At 46.7% G+C, this 20,104-nt stretch overlaps 1 protein-coding gene across 1 annotated transcript in view; it reads left to right on the top strand.

The window, feature by feature from the left end:
• Positions 1–4,319: 4,319 nt before the first annotated feature.
• LOC144507619 (adhesion G protein-coupled receptor E3-like) overlaps positions 4,320–20,104 on the top strand; it is a 54,081-nt gene continuing 38,296 nt past the window's right edge. Inside the window, 3 exon segments of the mRNA XM_078234773.1 lie at positions 4,320–4,415; positions 7,522–7,557; positions 13,220–13,415. Of these exon segments, the coding sequence (XP_078090899.1) occupies positions 4,320–4,415; positions 7,522–7,557; positions 13,220–13,415 (328 nt within the window).

Below are 20,104 nucleotides of genomic sequence, written 5' to 3'. Positions count from 1 at the left end.
TCACACACTGAGCGAGTCAGAGAATGATCTGAAGACTTTTAGACGCAGTTTATGTCACACACAGGAAAAGGCATGTGCTGGAGGGAGATTGCGCTGTTGCATTGCTACAAGAATAATAATGTAATCTCCTCTATCACAATAATTTCCTCTATCACAATGTGGAGATGCCGGCGTTGGACTGGGGTAAACACAGTAAGAAGTTTAACAACATCAGGTTAAAGTCCAACAGGTTTATTTGGTAGCAAAAGCCACACAAGCTTTCGGAGCCTTAAGCCCCTTCTTCAGGTGAGTGGGAATTCTCAATTTGGCACAATTTGAGTTCAATTAATTAATGATAATTTGCAATAATCCACTAGTCCCTGCAATGGTGTTAATCCATTCAAAACCTACCTGGTTCGCGATGGGAATCTGCCATTCTTACCTGGTCTGGCCTACCTGTGACTCCAGACACACAGCAATGTGGTGGATTCTTAACTCTCCTCTGAAATTTCCTTGTTGAATTCCCACTCACCTGAAGAAGGGGCTTAAGGCTCCGAAAGCTTGTGTGGCTTTTGCTACCAAATAAACCTGTTGGACTTTAACCTGGTGATGTTGATCCTCTATCACAATGCCACATTCCCTCTTTCTCCCCACGCCCCTTGATGCCATTAACATCTGAACATTTCTCTTTCTCTTTCTTGAATATGTTAAGAGTGACCAGAGGTGGGCTGGTGGGGGTGGACTTTTTCAGAGTGGTGTCAAAATGTTGTGAGATTGGAAAGGTGCGATTCACAACGGTGTATTCGAGTGGTGCAATTTTCAAAGCCTTTCGCCAGCAGGGTAGTGCAAACCACGTCAAGGAAGGGTGAGAAGCTGAATTTAATCCTTTTGCATCTCATTATCACAGGATTTTCACCCCTCACAGGATATTCACAGGGTGCGGGGGTGATTTCATAGAATCATAGAATTAATCCTACAGTGCAGAAGGAGGCCATTCAGCCCAACAACCACAATCCCACCCAAGCCCTGTCCCCATAACCCCTTGCATTTTACCCGAGCTAGTTTCCCTGACACTAAGGAGCAATTTAGCATGGCCAATCCACCTAACCCGCACATGGACTGTTGGAGGAAACCGGAGCATCCGGAGGAAACCCACGCAGACACGGGAAGATGGTGCAAACTCCCCACAGACAGTGACCCAAGCCGGGAATCGAATCCAGGTCCCTGGCGCTATGAGGCAGCAGTGCGAACCACCTTCATTTACAACAACTCTATAAAAATGTGAACCTGGTGACCTTACATCCGAGGGGGTTTTCAGACATCACCCTACAGGGTGCTCAAGGCTCTGGGGGCACCGGAGAGGGTACGTGTAAGACAGGGCTGGGAAGGTGGGTGAGGGGGTCACTGACGCGAGGGGAGGGGTTGTTTGCAGGCCTTACCTTCCCTTCATGTCAGGGTGCCCGTTGATTTAAGGGAGTTTGGTGGCTGGCATGCAGGCAGTGCTTCCCATGTCCTCCTTCCTGGACTTGTGACCAAATATTAATTTCCAGGATCAGTGTCGTGAACCTGTTCTGAACCGTTTCCAGGGCCAGCACATCCTTTCTTAGATACGGGGTCAAAAATTGTTCACAATATTCCAAATGTGGGGGTTGAGGGCATGGAGGGGTCATGAGCTGAGACATGAAGCGGATATCCCCCGCTATGGAGTGAACCTTCTGCACCAAGTCTCCACTGGGGACGCCACCCTCACAGTCTTGGCCTTTTGTGGGAGTGACGGCACTATCTAATTGGATAGAAGGCAATGGGGCTTCTCCAGTCAGCCTTGCAGTCCAAAGAGGGATGCTGTCATCCCTTTGTGATACTCACGACTCTGCATTTGAAGCCCCAGCAGGTCTGGGAAGACAGGGTCACACCATTAAGCAGGGGTTCAGCAGAGTTCTGGGCTCTTGCACCCCTCCGAGTGCCAGTTCCCTGGGATGTCCCTGCCTCCACCTGCTGTGGATCTTCAGCTGTGAGGTGCTCACCAGTGCATGACCCAGAAGCCTACCTACTTGTGAATCCCATTAAGGTATGCGTACCTGCGCTGGTGGAGGGTTACGGACGACAGCTGTGATGCTTGTTCAGTGGTGGTCGGTGAAGTCTCCTTTGGAGCTGCTTGTGTCCATGGTCTCCAAAGGGCACAAGGATGGTTCTGGCTGATTAGCCTGGTGCATCACGGGGGATAAATGAAGGGACAAAGTTTACTCACGTGCGGATTGAAGATGAATGACAGAGTGTCTTGAGGGGTCTCACATTTGTCTGTTGCCCCCACTTCGCCCTCTGCACAGGCACCATCTTCCTCCTCTCCAGCCAGATTAAGGGCTCTTTCCTCGAACAGCGTTAAGACTCTCAGCCTGGGCATCACTCTGAGTGGCTGTGCCCGCTCACGCACATTATGCATGAGTTTGCCCTGCAATGAGACATACATGGGGCATGTAGGCAGGACTCCTGTCAGTGCAGATAGTGATAAGGTATGGCTTGTGTGGGATTTGAGTGGGAGTAGGAATGTGAAGAGCAGAGTAGTTACTGGGGAAGAGGGCCACGTGATAGGTGATGGCAACCCAGGAAGTAGCTGGGTGAGAGATCAACTTGGAGATGCGAGGCGTGCATGAGGGAGTCCAGCGAGAGACTGGAAGAGGCAAATTATTCCTGGCCACGCAAATAATCTCATTCATCTACTTGCAGCACTGCAGCCCCATCCTCTTCACTAGTGAGCTGGCACTGACTAAAGACGGGGGGTGGTCACCTTGCTGGAAGAATGTCTACACGACCACGGGTAGAGGACTTCCCACCTCTGCTGCATATCATCCAAGAGTTTGGTCAGGGCTGCCTCGGAGAATCGTGGTGCTGGTTTCCTGGCAGCTATCCCCTCTAATGAATGTAGAACTAGAACTGGGTAGGCGTTTATATGGAGCTCCCCTCTGATTTCAGAGATTAAATTACTCTGGGGTGAGCAAATCAGCAGGAGGCCACCACAAGTGTGGTGTGAATCACATCGAGAAAAAAAATTGGTTAAAGAGGATCAAAATTCCGTTGTGCCAGTGGGATTTGCACCGTTTCTCTCACTGGAACTGACACTTTGACAAATTCTGGTAACATTCTCTTCTTGGCCTTCACAGCCTTCTGAGGCAGAGAATTCCACATGGTCACCATCCTTTGAGTGAAGAAATTTCTCCTCATCTTAGTCCTAAATGGTCTCCCCCGTATCTGAGACTGTGTCCCCTGGTTCTAAATTCCCAAACCAGGGAAATCATCCTCCCTGCATCCAATCAGTCCAGCTCTGTTAGAACTTTATACATTTCAATCATATCTCATCTCAACCTTCTAAATTCTAGTGAAAACAGGCTCAGTCAATATAATCTCTCCTCATAGGACAGTCCTGCTAATCCCGGTATTAGCCTAGTGACCCTCTGCTGCACTCTTTGTATGGCAAGAATATCCTTTCTCAGGTGGGGAGACTGTAATAAGTCTTTGGAGGTAGAAGTCCCTTCACCAAAATCCCTTTATTTACAAACTCTAACAGCAGTACACAGAGTACTAGCAGTCAGCAGTCTGTCTCCAGGGATGTCAGAAGAACTGACACTCCCTGTTAAGTGCAAGGCAAAGTCTCCCTGATTGGCCCATCAATTGAATCCTTAATCAGGGAAGTCTTTTTTTTCCCACCAAATAAATGAAATCAAATTAACTTAGGGACAATCAAAAGGGGCAGCTCCCTAAAAGGAGGGGAACTGCCCAAAACAAAAAACAAAGCGGAAAGGAAACTTAAAACATCAAATCAAAATATGATTAACGGGGTCAATAATACACCCCTGTCCCTGTGGTGCCCAGCGGGCATGGAAGGCATTGACAGTGCCCCCGGACGTCGCATGTTCCCTCTCTAGGGACACCCGGCAGCGAATATAGCTGCGGTAGAGAGGTAGACAGTCGAGTTGGATGACCCCCTTGGTCATCCACTGCCTGGACCTGTAGACGACATGCCTTGCCAGGGCCAGGAACAGGTTCACGAGGAGGTCCTCCTCCTTTCCCGCCCCCGTCTGCATCAGGTGCCCATAGATCAGGAACGTGGGACTGAAGTGCAAACAAAACTTCAACAAAAGGTTTTTGAGGAAACTGAAAAGATTGTGCAGCCTGTAACACGTAACATAGACATGGTCCACAGACTCCACAACATTGTAAAAAGGGCACGCTTGGGAGTCCGTGATCCGGTACAACCTACGATTGTATGGTACTGCCACGTGCAGCACCCTCTACCCCAGGTCCCCAAGATAGTGGGGGGAGATCTCTCCATAGAGGGACCTCCAATGGGGACCTCCGCCGCCTGGCAGCAACAAGGCCTGCCAAGGTGTATCCGGGCGACGGGCGAGGACGTGGTAGTGGAGGGCGTGCAGCAGCAGCCTGTACAGGAAACGCCTCCGTGCGGTGGAAAAAGACATGAAGGGCATTTCCATGAGGCGGCTCAATTGAGCTGTGGGGCACCTGACCCGGCTGGGGAGGGGGTCTAGGCTTGGGGCCAATGTGAAATTCCGTCCAAGCAGGGGCATGCTCGGGTGGGATCCCACCGCACAGTTGCGTCTCCTAAAGACCACGTGTGCCCTTGGGTCCAAGCACAACCGTCCTAACGTCTTGGATGGCTTTGGAGGCATGCTGAATTGTCACCTCTGCGCGCTCAGCGAGCTCGTGGGGGTTCGTCCAGCCCGCTCTTTCACCCCCCAGCACGTCCCCGATCCTGGTCACCCTGGCATCCACGGCCCTCCTCTCTGCCAGCCACCTGAAGTTATACGGTTGGAGGAGCAGATTCCTGAGCAGCAGCTCTCGCACTCCTGACGGGGAAGAGCTGCGTCGCGAGGCGACCGTGTTCCAGACTTTTAGAAGGTCCTGGTAAAAGACAGGCAACGCCTGCAAGGAGGTCCGAAGACTCCCCAGATTTATGTACAGGAGCTGCACGTTATAATTCAGGCTGTGCACTTGGCGGTTCTTAATCAGGGAGTTCATACTCCAATAGGCCAACTTCAATGGCCTGATTGAAGTCATTACAAAAACCAAAACTGCACACAATACTTCAGGTATGGTGTTAGCAAGGCCTTATATAACTCAGTAAGACTTTCTTACTTCTGAACTCAATTCCTCTTGCAGTGAAGGCCAACCATTTGCCTTCCTAATTGCTTGCTGTATGGCCTCTCCACTTCCATTGACTGGTGTACAAGGACACCCAGATCTCTTTGTAAATCCACACTTCACAATATATCACTATTAAAATAATCATCATTTTAAAGGGTTAAAAATCACAGAAATTAAAAATCATATAAGCTGCAAGCTAAACATCCGTCACACAGGGAAAGCTGTTTGCAAATGAGTTTTTGATTAAAGTAAACCCAGATAACGCTCAAGGATTATCGAATCAGATGGTGTGCAGCTGCAGTTCCTGTCTGCCCATTAGAACAAGGAACAATAGAAAGGGAGGTTGAGATACCATTGGTCAGAGATATAGCTATCATTTCTTGATGATATAATATGCACAAGTTTTAATTGGACATGATGTGCATGATGCAACCACATGCTTTAATGTGCTTTAATTTTGCCTACTTACCTCTTATGAAGGACCTTATCAAAAGCCTTCTAAAGTTCAAATACATCACGTCCACTGGTTCTCCCTTATTTATCCTACTACTTACATACTCAACTTGTAGATTTATTTTTTGTCCTTCCTCACTTGGGACTAGGAGGGTAGGGCTATTACTCTTGCTTTTATTTTCTACACATAAAATGAACATAATATACAGCACAGAAAGAGACCATTTGGTTGAACCAATCGTACAAATGTTTAAGGTCTGTTTGAGCCTTCTGCTGCTCAATATCTAACTCTATTTCCTTCTCCTGCATGTGCTTATGTAGCTTGTCCTTAAGTGCATCTGTATTCTTCCCCTCTCCCACTGACTGATAATAACTTTCACAATCTTATTGTTTGGGCAAAGGCACTTCTTCTGAATTCGCTATTGGATTTTACATAGGATAAAGCATGTGGTGACTTACATTGTCAACTCCTGAGAAATCATCTTTCCTCCAGTCTATTACCCTGGTCTTCATAATGTTTAAGCCCTCTGCAATTATCTTAAACTATACTACACTATAGTCATTATTGCCTCCAGGTTCCCCGACATTTACGTCTCCATCTACTTTGGGTCATTCCCCATTGTTGTGTCTCACTAATTGTTTGTACGTTTTATATATATGATTTGCCTGAGAGCAATGTAGAGATGACAATAGTTTCTAAGTTTGCTTTATCTACTGTGCTTTAAAATATCTCTGCCGTTCCAAAATGTCTGCACTCGCGCACACAGCTGAGCTTGTCAGTCTTTGGCTGGAATTTTACTGGTACGCCCGCCCCGATTCTGGGGGCGGGCGAGGCTCAGAGAACGGCATTCTCCGTTGGTCTCGGGCGGACTCGTACGAACCTCGGGCGCACGTGCCGGTAAAATTCCGCTCTTTGTGTTTACTTTAGCTCTGAGTCCACACCCAGGTTTAATCGATCAAGCATGGTGGCACAGATCAGTTGCCAGACTCTCAAACACAGAGAAATTAAATCACTGAAGACCACAATCATAAAGGAAATTCTCCCATTTTGGATTTCCTACAAACTGTGTTAGAAAGGAGTCGTGTTTACATTGTAGAAATTCTGTTCCCTTATTCTTTTCATCCAACTCTTCTGACCAATTGATTTTGAAACAGTTGAAATCTCCTCAGGTTATTATTCTGTGTTTATTCCACATTTTGCTTTTTGTCAAGTGAATTAATAGATTGTTTTTGGATTGTTCAGATTGTTCAAAGGCTATTGTTTGTAAGGAGACTATCCTTGAGATGGTAGGGCTAAGTCAAGGAATGCAATAACCCTGGTTTCCTTGGCTAAGGTCTTAGATATATACTGCGTGCATCAAATTGGAATAAAGCATTAATGGAGGCTGTCTGCAGCATCTAGGATATGGTGGCAGTGAAGGGAAGAGGCTGCCAACTAATGGCTGGAGTGGTATCCAAGTTTCTTTGTCCTGCAATACTGAGGAGCGGCACAGTGGCACAGTGGTTAGCACTGCTGCCTCACAGCGCCAGGGACCTGGGTTTGATTTCCGGCTTGGGTCACTGTCTGTGTGGAGTTTGCACATTCTCCCTGTGTCTTTGTGGGTTTCCTCTGGGTGCTCCGGTTTCCTCCCACAGTCCAAAGATATGTGGGTTAGGTGGATTGGCCATGCTAAATTACTTCTTAGTGTCCCAGGATGCGTAGATTAGAGGGATTAGTGGGGTAAATATGTGGGGTGACGGGGATAGGGCCTGGGTGGGATTGTTGTTGGTGCAGACTCGATGGGCTGAATGGCTTCCTTCTGCACTGTAGGTTTCTATAGAGAAGGGATGTCCCAATTGTCAATGCACTATTTCATACAAATGGTGGAGATCCGGATTGTCTACAGGACAGCGGGAAGTTTGAAAGCTTCCTCCCTGTGCTTCCCTTTTCAGGTGCTGGCCTCTTTCCATGATATGGGAACCAAGAAAGTAAAGAAGAGAATGGGGCATGAATGAAGCTTGCAAAAGCAGGTTCGAAGTGTCTGGTGTGCTGGTCGAAGCAACCCCCTATTCCTTTAGCGTCCATACTACACTTCTACAGAACTGAAGAGCGATTGAAATGTGATGAATGATATAGTTGGAGAGGATGTGGAAAGAATGGAAGGTCAGGGATAGGTCGGAGCTGAGGAGAAATTGACACAGATGTCATGGACACCATTGTTAATGGTGTTAATGGTGGGATTAAGGACAGAAGAAATGCTATTGTGGCTAATGCTTTGTGTTTACTTTAGCTCAGTGTCCACACCCAGGTTTAATCGATCAAGCATGGTGGCACAGATCAGTTGCCGGACTCTCATAATCAGACACAGAGCAATTAAACCTTGAACACTGCAATCATAAAATCATGAATCATTTATAAGGACACAAAAGCTGCACACAATACTCCAGGTGTAGCTTCAACGCCCTGTACAATTGCAGTAAAACATCCCCATTCCGATACTCAAATCCTCTCGCTATGAAGGCCAACAAACCAACACAATAGATCGTCACCATCACGTGACCCTTGTCCCTTAAGCTTTCTGTTGTGCGGCTCTTCACTCTGCTTCTCAGGGCAATCCAAGAATCCCTGTCCTTGGCCCCTCGCATTAAGGGAAATTAACCTCTAACGTCTTCTCCTATCGCGTGGCTTTTCTTTTGCTCCACTATTCAGGTAGATACAAGAACCCATGTCCTTGTTCCCTGCATTAAGCGTGTCTTCTTTACTCAGTGATACTGTGTTCGCAACCTCTGCTCTTGCTTGGATAGCTCAACTTATGGCTCCAGTATCCTGACATGTTACTCCTCTAATAACTGGGTGGTAAATTAAATATACTCACCCACTCTTAGGAGACACGTCCTGTCACCGGATTCCTGTGAACGATCCTGCCAACTACACCAGTTCTGTAGGGGTTTTTTCAGAGGCTAGGTATTGAGCTTAATTTTAGCTAATACAAAGACTAACAACTTCAGTATCCTGGTGAAAGGCGTTCTTTATTGACCAACGTATGCTGGGAGAGAAGGGTTGAGCGGTCCAACATTTTTCTGAAGTTACATTGCATCAGCAATATCATTATACAATTTCCAAATGTCATTTTACACACCGACTGGCTCATCCTCGTCAGAAATGAACCAATCATCATTAGTACAGGTCAATCATTATTAGTAAATGTCACATATCTTAATCAATTGCATTTATTCTCTGACAGCATGGGAACAGTGGTTACGAGTGATTTCTGACTGCCTTTCCCCTGGCCACCTGTATTGGCTCCAGACCATCTTATCTGGTTTAAGGCTTTGTCTATTCATAGGCTGCCTGAGTTTGCAAGCTTTGTCCTTGGCTTATGAATTTTCTATTCATAAGGACTGTCTAGAGTCCATGCCGATAAGAGCTATGCTTCTGTGAGTGTATTGTTATAATGTGGTTCACTTTACTGGACTATTTTCCTATGATGCTTTAGAACTCTGCCATTAGCCAAGCTGCAACACACCTTTTAGAAATGCATGTTTAAATTCTCTAACTGTGGTTATAGAACATATAGAACATTACAGCGCAGAACAGGCCCTTCGGCCCACGATGTTGCACCGACCAGTTAAAAAAAAAACTGTGACCCTCCAACCTAAACCAATTTCTTTTCGTCCATGAACCTATCTACGGATCTCTTAAACGCCCCCAAACTAGGCGCATTTACTACTGATGCTGGCAGGGCATTCCAATCCCTCACCACCCTCTGGGTAAAGAACCTACCCCTGACATCGGTTCTATAACTACCCCCCCTCAATTTAAAGCCATGCCCCCTCGTGCTGGATTTCTCCATCAGAGGAAAAAGGCTATCACTATCCACCCTATCTAAACCTCTAATCATCTTATATGTTTCAATAAGATCCCCTCTTAGCCGCCGCCTTTCCAGCGAAAACAATCCCAAATCCCTCAGCCTCTCCTCATAGGATCTCCCCTCCATACCAGGCAACATCCTGGTAAACCTCCTCTGCACCCTCTCCAAAGCCTCCACATCCTTCCTGTAATGTGGGGACCAGAACTGCACACAGTACTCCAAGTGCGGCCGCACCAGAGTTGTGTACAGTTGCAACATAACGCTACGACTCCTAAATTCAATCCCCCTACCAATAAACGCCAAGACACCATATGCCTTCTTAACAACCTTATCTACTTGATTCCCAACTTTCAGGGATCTATGCACACATACACCTAGATCCCTCTGCTCCTCCACACTATTCAAAGTCCTCCCGTTAGCCCTATACTCAACACATCTGTTATTCCTACCAAAGTGAATTACCTCACACTTCTCCGCATTAAACTCCATCCGCCACCTCTCGGCCCAACTTTGCAACCTGTCTAAGTCTTCCTGCAAACTACGACACCCTTCCTCACTGTCTACCACACCACCGACTTTGGTGTCATCAGCAAATTTGCTAATCCACCCAACTATACCCTCATCCAGATCATTAATAAATATTACAAACAGCAGTGGCCCCAAAACAGATCCCTGAGGTACACCACTTGTAACCGCACTCCATGATGAATATTTACTATCAACCACCACCCTCTGTTTCCTATCCGCTAGCCAATTCCTGATCCAATTTCCTAGATCACCCCCAATCCCATACATCTGCATTTTCTGCAGAAGCCTACCATGGTGAACCTTATCAAACGCCTTACTAAAATCCATATATACCACGTCCACTGCCTTGCCCCCATCCACCTCCTTGGTCACTTTCTCAAAAAACTCAATAAGGTTAGTAAGGCACGACCTACCTGCCACAAAACCATGCTGACTATCACCTATCAATTCATTACTCTCCAAATAACTATAAATCCTATCCCTTATAATTTTTTCCAACATCTTGCCGACAACAGAAGTGAGACTCACCGGTCTATAATTCCCGGGGAAGTCTCTGTTCCCCTTCTTAAACAATGGGACAACATTCGCTAACCTCCAATCTTCTGGTACTATACCAGAGGCCAACGACGACCTGAAGATCAGAGCCAGAGGCTCTGCAATCACTTCTCTTGCCTCCCAGAGAATCCTTGGATAAATCCCATCCGGACCAGGGGATTTATCTATTTTCAGACCCTCCAGAATATCCTGCACATCCTCCTTATCAACTGTAATACTGTCTATTCTACTCCCTTGCAACCCAGTGTCCTCCTCAGCTATATTCATGTCCCCTTGCGTGAACACCGAAGAGAAATATTGGTTCAATGCTTCACCAATCTCCTCCGGTTCCACACATAACTTCCCTCTGCCATCTATAACTGGCCCTAAACTTGCCCTAACCAACCTTCTGTTCTTGACATACCTATAGAACGCCTTAGGATTCACTTTAACCCTATCCGCCAAAGTCTTCTCATGTCCCCTTTTAGCCCTTCTAAGCTCGCTCTTCAACTCCCTCTTAGCCAATCTAAAGCTTTCTAGTGCACTACCCGAGTGCTCACGTCTCATCCGAACATAAGCCTCCTTTTTCTTTTTAACCAACAAAGAAACTTTTTTGGTGCACCACGGTTCCCTAGCCCTACCAATTCCTCCTTGCCTGACAGGGACATACCTATCACAGACTCGCAGTAGCTGCTCCTTGAAAAAACTCCACATGTCGGACGTTCCCAGTCCCTGTAATCTCCTAGTCCAACCTATGTTTCCTAATTCTCTCCTAATAGCCTCATAATTACCCTTCCCCCAGCTAAAACCACTGGCCCGAGGTTCATGCCTATCCCTTTCCATCACTAAGGTGAACGTAACCGAATTGTGGTCACTATCACCAAAATGCACACCAACTTCCAAGTCTAGCACCTGGTCTGGCTCATTTCCCAGCACCAGATCCAATATAGCCTCACCTCTAGTTGGCCTGTCTACATACTGAGTCAAAAAACCTTCCTGCACGCTTTGAACAAAAACTGACCCCTCTAACGAGCTAGAGCTATAACAATTCCAGTCAATATTAGTCAAGTTAAAATCCCCCATAACAATTGCCCTATTACTTTCACTCCTAAGCAGGATTGACTCCGCAATCCTTTCCTCAACCTCTCTAGAACTTTTAGGAGGTCTATAAAAGACTCCCAACAGGGTGACCTCTCCTCTCCTATTTCTAATCTCCGCCCATACTACCTCAACAGATAAGTCCTCATCAAACCTCCTCTCTGACACTGCGATACAATCTCTGACCAATAATGCTACCCCTCCCCCTCTTCTACCTCCTTCCCTACTTCGACTAAAACATTTGAACCCCGGGACCTGCAGCATCCATTCCTGCCCCTGCTCTATCCATGTCTCTGAAATAGCCACAACATCGAAGTCCCAGGTACTGATCCACGCTGCAAGTTCACCCACTTTATTGCGAATACTCCTGGCATTGAAGTATACACATTTCAAACCCTGCTCCACCCCATGTGTTTCTATGCAGACAATACCTCTGTAAAATATATGCATAAGACAGTCTGTGATTTTTATCCTCAGTTATCCTCTGTTTTAATAGCCTTTGTTAGTGTTTTAGTGCAAGGGTATTTCGAATTCCACGAACACAGTGGATATGCCTTGACATTGCCTGAATCATCTTTCTTTGAAGGAAGCCCAATAATCGGCTACCGTTTTTTTCTGCCAATCTTTGACTCCAACTTATTGTGCGACACGGTGGCACAATGGTTAGCACTGCTGCCTCACAGCGCCAGGGATCCGGATTCGATTCCCGACTTGGGTCACCGTCTAGGCAGAGTTTGCACGCTCTCCCCGTGTCTGCGTGGGTTTCCTCCGGGTGCTCCGGTTCCCTCCCACTGTCTGAAAGATGTGCTGATTAGATGAATTGGCCATTCTAACATTCTCCCTCAGTGTACCCGAACAGGTGCCGGAGTATGGCGACTGGGGGATTTTCACAGTATCTTCATTGCAGTGTGAATGTAAGTTTACTTGTGACACTAATGGGTAAATAAACTTTAAAATTTTAAACTTTATTTGACCCAGATGCATTCTGGCCCCATTGAAATTGGCTTTCCAACCCAGTTAGTTTCTCTTACTCTGTACTGTTTTCTTGTTCTTTTCCATAGTCAGCCTAAAATGTTTGATACAATGATTACTGATCTCCTAATGATACCGGATCTACTTGGCGCACCCATTTCCAAGAATCCTTCCCTGTTGGAATGGACACATATTGCTGAAGAAAGAGTTCCTGCGTACATTCTTGGAACTCTTGCCTCTCCCTGCCCTTTTAACAAAGATAGGTGGAGTTGTGGATAGCTTGTTTGTCGAAGTTTGTCAAAGGATACAGCAGGACATCGATCAGTCGCAGATATGGATGGAGAAATGGCAGATGGAGTTTAATCTGGGCAAGTGTGAGGTGCTGCACTTTGGGAGATTAAATGTTAGGGATAAGTATACAGTTAATGGCAGGACCCTGAAAGCATTGATGTACAGAGGGATCTTGGGCAGAATCTATTTTGCGAGAGTTCAGGATCAAAAAATGGTGCAATTACATTGCTTGATGTAGCCTATAGGCCACCAACTAGTGGATTGGATAGAAAGGAACAAATTTATAAAAAGTTCTCCAGCTCTGCAAAGCTCTCCTATATTAATACCGCGAGTAACTCTGTCCTGGCTTTGTTCAGGCCTCTACAGGTCCCATCAAAACAGTAGAGCTGGGGTTTCCGACTTCACCGCTACAGAAGAATCCAGAGACAGAAAAAATGCCTCCGACAGAGTGCTACATCCCCACAGATCTGAGCCAAGGCAGCATAACTGAGTGCACCCCAAGCTCCTCCATGCCATCTGAGGACGATGAGCCACATCCAAAGAAAAAGAGAAGTAAGTTTGTATTCGGTATTTGAGCAAATATTTGATAGAATTAAAAACAAAACAGGAAACAAAAAATTGGTCACTTGTTTCTGTGCAGTGTTCTCATCTTAAAGGCGTAGGTTGATAAGGACAGACTAACTGTTCAGATTTGACCTACCACTGTAAGAGCCAGTTCCTGTGAAGCTCTTCCTTTTAGTTTGAGGCTATATATATATTTATGTGTGTGTGTGTGTGTGTATAGGCTTTTTTTTAGAAAAAAATGTAAGGACTTCAAATTTATTTTCTGCTAAAGACACACAAGATGAGGTGGGGGAGGGCCTCAGTCCGACAAATAGCTCCTATTTAATTTCCAGTAACACTTTAACCTAACGTGACTATCGTTGTAGCATCCAGTCCTGATCCAAACCATCGTTGCAGTCAAATGGCATCTCGGTGTTGGAATGGGGGGGGTGAGGAAACACGGGTTGAAAGATCTAGAACATAGAACATAGAACAATACAGCACAGAACAGGCCCTTCGGCTCACGATGTTGTGCCGAGCTTTATCTGAAACCAAGATCAAGCTATCCCACTCCCTATCATCCTGGTGTGCTCCATGTGCCTATCCAATAACCGCTTAAATGTTCCTAAAGTGTCTGACTCCACTATCACTGCAGGCAGTCCATTCCACACCCCAACCACTCTCTGCGTAAAGAACCTACCTCTGATATCCTTCCTATATCTCCCACCACGAACCCTATAGTTATGCCCCCTTTTAATAGCTCCATCCACCCGAGGAAATAGTCTTTGAACGTTCACTCTATCTATCCCCTTCATCATTTTATAAACCTCTATTAAGTCTCCCCTCAGCCTCCTCCGCTCCAGAGAGAACAGCCCGAGCTCCCTCAACCTTTCCTCATAAGACCTACCCTCCAAACCAGGCAGCATCCTGGTAAATCTCCTCTGCACTCCTTCCAGCGCTTCCACATCCTTCTTATAGTGAGGTTACCAGAACTGCACACAATATTCCAAATGTGGTCTCACCAAGGTCCTGTACAGTTGCAGCATAACTCCACGGCTCTTAACTCCAACCCCCTGTTAATAAAAGCTAACACACTATAGGCCTTCTTCACAGCTCTATCCACTTGAGTGGCAACCTTTAGAGATCTGTGCATATGGACCCCAAGATCTCTCTGTTCCTCCACAGTCTTCAGAACCCTACCTTTGACCCTGTAATCCACATTTAAATTAGTCCTACCAAAATGAATCACCTCACATTTATCAGGGTTAAACTCCATTTGCCATTTTTCAGCCCAGCTTTGCATCCTATCTATGTCTCTTTGCAGCCTACAACAGCCCTCCACGTCATCCACTACTCCACCAATCTTGGTGTCATCAGCAAATTTACTGATCCACCCTTCAGCCCCCTCCTCTAAGTCATTAATAAAAATCACAAAGAGCAGAGGACCAAGCACTGATCCCTGTGGCACTCCGCTAGCAACCTGCCTCCAATCCGAAAATTTTCCATCCACCACCACCCTCTGTCTTCGATCAGACAGCCAGTTACCTATCCAATCGGCCAACTTTCCCTCTATCCCACACCTCCTCACTTTCATCATAAGCCGACCATGGGGGACCTTATCAAACGCCTTACTAAAATCCATGTATATGACATCAACTGCCCTACCTTCATCAACACACTTAGTTACCTCCTCAAAAAATTCAATCAAATTTGTGAGGCACGACTTGCCCTTCACGAATCCGTGCTGACTATCCCGGATTAATCCGCATCTTTCTAAATGGTCGTAAATCCCATCCCTAAGGACCTTTTCCATCAATTTACCAACCACCGAAGTAAGACTAACCGGTCTATAATTACCAGGGTCATTTCTATTCCCTTTCTTAAACAGAGGAACAATATTCGCCATCTCTCGAGTTGTTAGCCATTGATGTCGGTCAGTTATATCTTTCCAAGGAATACATATATTTGTCCCTACTGAATACTAAACAGGTTAGTTACAGTCACATTTCACCAAAATATAGCAATAACTGACATACTTCGTCTAAGGAAGTTGAGCAACACATCATCTATTGATAGAAAGTTACAGAGAATTTCCTATCTGGTCTGATCTGATCTGTCCATGTTTCGTATTTGCCTCCACTGTTAATCTACTTTTTAAGAGTTCATTGCTTAATATCCCATGATCAAAACCAGCACGTCAGAGTTTTAGTTTATACTTTTCTTAGTAATTGTCAGTCAGAATCTTGAACTAGTTATTCGTGCCTCTTTGAGCGCAGTAAAACATTGCCCTTTTCAGATCAATCATCAACTTTGGATTTTTCTGGAACCAGGACTTTGAAATCACTTGCATCTCTCCACACTTTTTCAATGGTTTTTGCAGCATTGTCCTATTTCCTTTTCCCTGGGTCGAAAGACGGAGGAGTGATAGGGGTTTTTTTTTTAACCACTTTGTCAGCAGATCAGGCAAAGTGTGCTTTAGAATTGTAGGATTTTATAGCACAGAAAGAGGCCATTTGGCCCATTCTACTTCCGGCAAAGAGCTTTAGTTGCTGTCTTTGGTCCTTTTCCGACTTTAGTTTATTCAAACAAATGTTTGCAATAGCACCTCTTTCGCGGTGCTCCTAATTGATCTTGGGATAATGATGGTGATTCAATATCAGCCTCTGCTGTTCTGCAATTTATTGAGAATTCAGCTAGGGGGGTTAACATACTTTTATATGATAATTAGGCTGCTGTACTGTACTAAAACACTGAATCCTCTCAAGTTTTATCTCCTCCCCCAGCTGTTTTAAAGATTTTTTTTCTTCCTTCCCACAGGCTGCACAGTGGCACAGTGGTTAGCACTGCAGCCTCACAGTGCCAGGGACCCAGGTTCAATTCCCGAATTGGGTCACTGTCTGTGTGGAGTTTGCACATTCTCCCCATGTCCGCGTTAGTTTCCTCCTTAGTGCTCTGGTTTCCTCCCACAGTCCAAAGATGTGCGGGTTAAGTTGATTGGCCATGCTAGATTGCCCCTTAGTGTCAGTGGGACTAGATAGGGTAAATGCATGGGGTTACGGGGATAGGGCCTGGGTGGGTATATGGTTGGTGCAGACTCGATGGGCCGAATGGCCTCCTTCTGCAGTGGTAGGCTGACTTCAAGTCGATGGTGGAGAACACCCGGTACTGTGCAATCTGGTTGACCAAGTCAGATATGCGCGGGAGAGGGTACGCGTCCAGCTGCGTGTACCTATTAATGGTCTGACTATGACCATCCGGGGCTTGTCTCCAGTCTTGACCACCACGACTTGTGCTCTCCATGGGCTAGTGCTAGGTTGGATGATCCCTTCCCTGAGGAGCCGCTGATTGAATAAAGATCCGATCCTCAGCGCTGTAATGCCTGCTCTTAGTTGCGATGGGTTTGCAGCCTGGCACGAGATTTTCAAATAAAGAAGGCGGGGTAATTTTGAGTGTGGAGAGACTGCATGTGGAGCGCGCTGGGCAATTTGGAGGCTGCTATTCTCCCACTGAAAGTGGAGGGAGTGGCCCATCGTACTGCAGGATCACACTCTTCAGGTGGACCATAAAGTCTAGCCCCAGGAGTACCGGAGCACAAAGGTGCGGTAACACGAGGAGCCTGAAGTTCTCATAAACTGTGCCCCGCACCGTCAGAGTTACCACGCAGCTCCCAAGAACGGTAACAGATCGGGACCTTGACGCCATAGAGATTGTCTGCCTGACAGTTTGCACGCGGAGAGCGCACCGTTTCACGGCATCCGGATGGATGAAACTCTCCGTGCTCCCGCTGTCAAACAGACAATGTGTCAGGTGTCCGTTTACCTCTATGTCCATCATGGACTTGTCGAGTCTGTGAGGCTTGGCCTGGTCCAGGATGATTGACGCCACTGTTGGATCCCGAGTGCAACTGCAGGCAGCTGAGATGGTCGACGACGAGGACCCCTGCTGGTCGTCTGCGGCTGGTGCCGACCAAAATGGCTGCGCCCATGGATCGCACATGGTCGATGGCGTTGAAAGTGGCGGCACCCGCAGGTCGCACATGTCTTGCGTCGTCGTCATCAGGAATGGCGGCGCCCGTGAATCGCACGTGGTTGAAGACATCGACGAAGCTGGAGATGAGGAGACGGATCCTGGGGAGTCACACGCAGCACTGCTTGGCTTCGAAGGGGGCTTTGCTCGGCACACTTTTGCATAGTGCCCTTTCTTCCCACAAGTGGAGCAAAATACCGTCCTGGCCGGACATCTCTGGCGAGGGTGCTTCGCCAATCCACAGAAATAGCACCGTGGGCCTCCTGGAGCTGCCGCTGCCGTCAGGTCCGAGGTTGAAAGCACGATCGCGCAGTTCCTAGGAGCTGCCGGGTAGAGCTGAGTCGGTGGCTGTACTTGCCACGATGTTCCCACCTGGTCAGTGGGGTAAGTTTCAAGACTTCTGGAGGTCGTTTCCATCGCATCAGCCAATTCTACCGTCTTAGCTAGGTCCAAGTTACCTTGCTCTAGCAGCCGCAGGTGAATATAGGATGAGCCGATTCCCGCCACGAACGCATCTCGGATCAGATCGTTAGTGTACTGAGTAGCTGACATCGGCTTGCAATTGCAGGCTCTGGCTAGCTGCTGAAGTTCGCGCAGGTACTGTGCTGTCGTTTCGCCGGGCTGCCGCCGTCGAGTGGCTAATAGGTGACGAGCATGGATTTCGTTTGGCGGTTTATGGTACAGCTTCTTGAGTAATTCGATGGCCTCTTTGTAATCTTGGGAATCACGGATTGTTGCATACACAGTGTCGCTTACCCTTGCGTGGAGGACCCGCAATCTGTCGGTGTCGTTTTGGACTGCTGTTGAGGCGTCGATATAATCCTGGAAACACTTCAACCAATGGTCGAAAGTGTTCGACGCGCCAGCGGCACGCGGATCTAAGGTAAGCCGATCGGGTTTCAGCATCTGCTCCATTTTTTTTTCAGAACAAAATTTGTTGCGAATAAAATTGATGCGCGATTAATTCACTCGAGAGGCTAGGATGTACCCGGGAAATAAAGGCTTTTATTCGCAACAAGAATAGAGCACACTGCTTAACAATACTATCCCAGACTAAAGGGTCACTAGGAAGTGCAGTGACCTTTATACTCCTATAGGAAGGCGGGGCCAAACGGAGTATACCACAGAACAATGCTAACAGGTGGAACACCCCAATCCTAACCCCAACAGTAACAAGAGTAACATATGTACAAGTACCCATAGTGATAACCATCTATGGTTCAGTACCCATTGTGGTAACCATCTATGGTTCACCACAGTACTGATCCTCTGACAGTGCAGCACTCCCTCAGTACTGACCCTCTGACACTGCAGCACTCCTTCAGTACTGACCCTCTGACAGTGCGGCACTCCTTCAGTACTGACCCTCTGACAGTGCGGCACTCCCTCAGTACTGACCCTCTAACAATACACACATCCTCAGTACTGATCCTCTGACAGTGCAATGCTCCCTTAGTACCATTGTCAATATTTAGTGTGGATTGATTTGAATAATTTAAGACCAGATATTGGCTTACACCATTTTGGGGCACTAAGGCATTGATATGAGATGCAGAAAACATGTGCATATTTCTTGCTGGAAGAGTGCACCTACCACATTGGCAAGAGAAACTCATTTTATCCATGACAGAAGTGGGCCTTTGCAGCTGTAAATAAGAGGCCCAATGTCAGTTTGAGGCCTTATACTGTAAGACGCTCTGAAGGAGTCTGCACCCAGGCAAACCCAGCAACCTGCATCCAGGAAGGTAAGCAAATTTCCCTTAGCACCATTGTCAATGTATCAGCAATTGCATCCTTTGACAATGACATTGACAAGTCAGTTGCATTATTAAAGGCATGTGATGATCATTGGCTCAAAAATAAATGGACACAAGTAAAAACAAAATGGACACAACTGGAACAGTTGCATGTGGGTAAGAAGTAGGAGGCTGTCACCTTGCTGAGAATAACCTTGCTTGAGGTAAAAGACAAGTTTCAGACTTATTCCTTCACCATAAACTATATTGTAATGAACCACCCCAAAACATTAGAATAGATTATGTGGGGAGTTAGACTTGAGTTCTTAACCGTCCTGTTCAGAAGCACAAGTGTTACAATTGACCCAGAATGGCCACACAATAGCCATTGGGACACGGTAACAGCTGGGCTTTTGATTTTCAAAGGTTTCTGAAGCTAAGTGGGAATACTTTCTCCCGGATGAGATTGATAGAATTTTGTTCGGTGAGGGGTTTCGGAACCAAGGTGGGGATAAACGGAGTTAAAATACAGATCGGCGATGATCTAACCCAGCGGTCTCCAAACCTTTCAGTACAAGGGCCACATCGTATATTTCCGGATGTGGCCCGCTGCGGGCCGGGTGTGGCCCACGAGCCGTAGTTTGGAGACCCCTGATCTAACCGAATGGCGCAACATATTTGAGGGGCTGAAGGGGCTAGTTGTTCCTACATTTCTAATAAATAGCATTTTTCCATTCCATCTTGACCAAAGATGTGCGGATTAGGTGGATTGGCCATGCTAAATTGACCCTAAATGTCATGGGGACTAGCAGGGTAAATACGCGGGGGTTTATGGGGATGTAATGACTTCAATGAGGCCATTGAAGTTGACCTCTTAGAATACGAACTCCCTGAATGAGCTCTTTATTGCTTGTCCAATCAGGGAGTCTTTGTTGT

The sequence above is a fragment of the Mustelus asterias genome, chromosome 19, assembly GCF_964213995.1.
Source record: "Mustelus asterias chromosome 19, sMusAst1.hap1.1, whole genome shotgun sequence".
NCBI lineage: Eukaryota > Metazoa > Chordata > Chondrichthyes > Carcharhiniformes > Triakidae > Mustelus > Mustelus asterias.
This window is presented reverse-complemented; position numbering and strand designations above follow the sequence as displayed.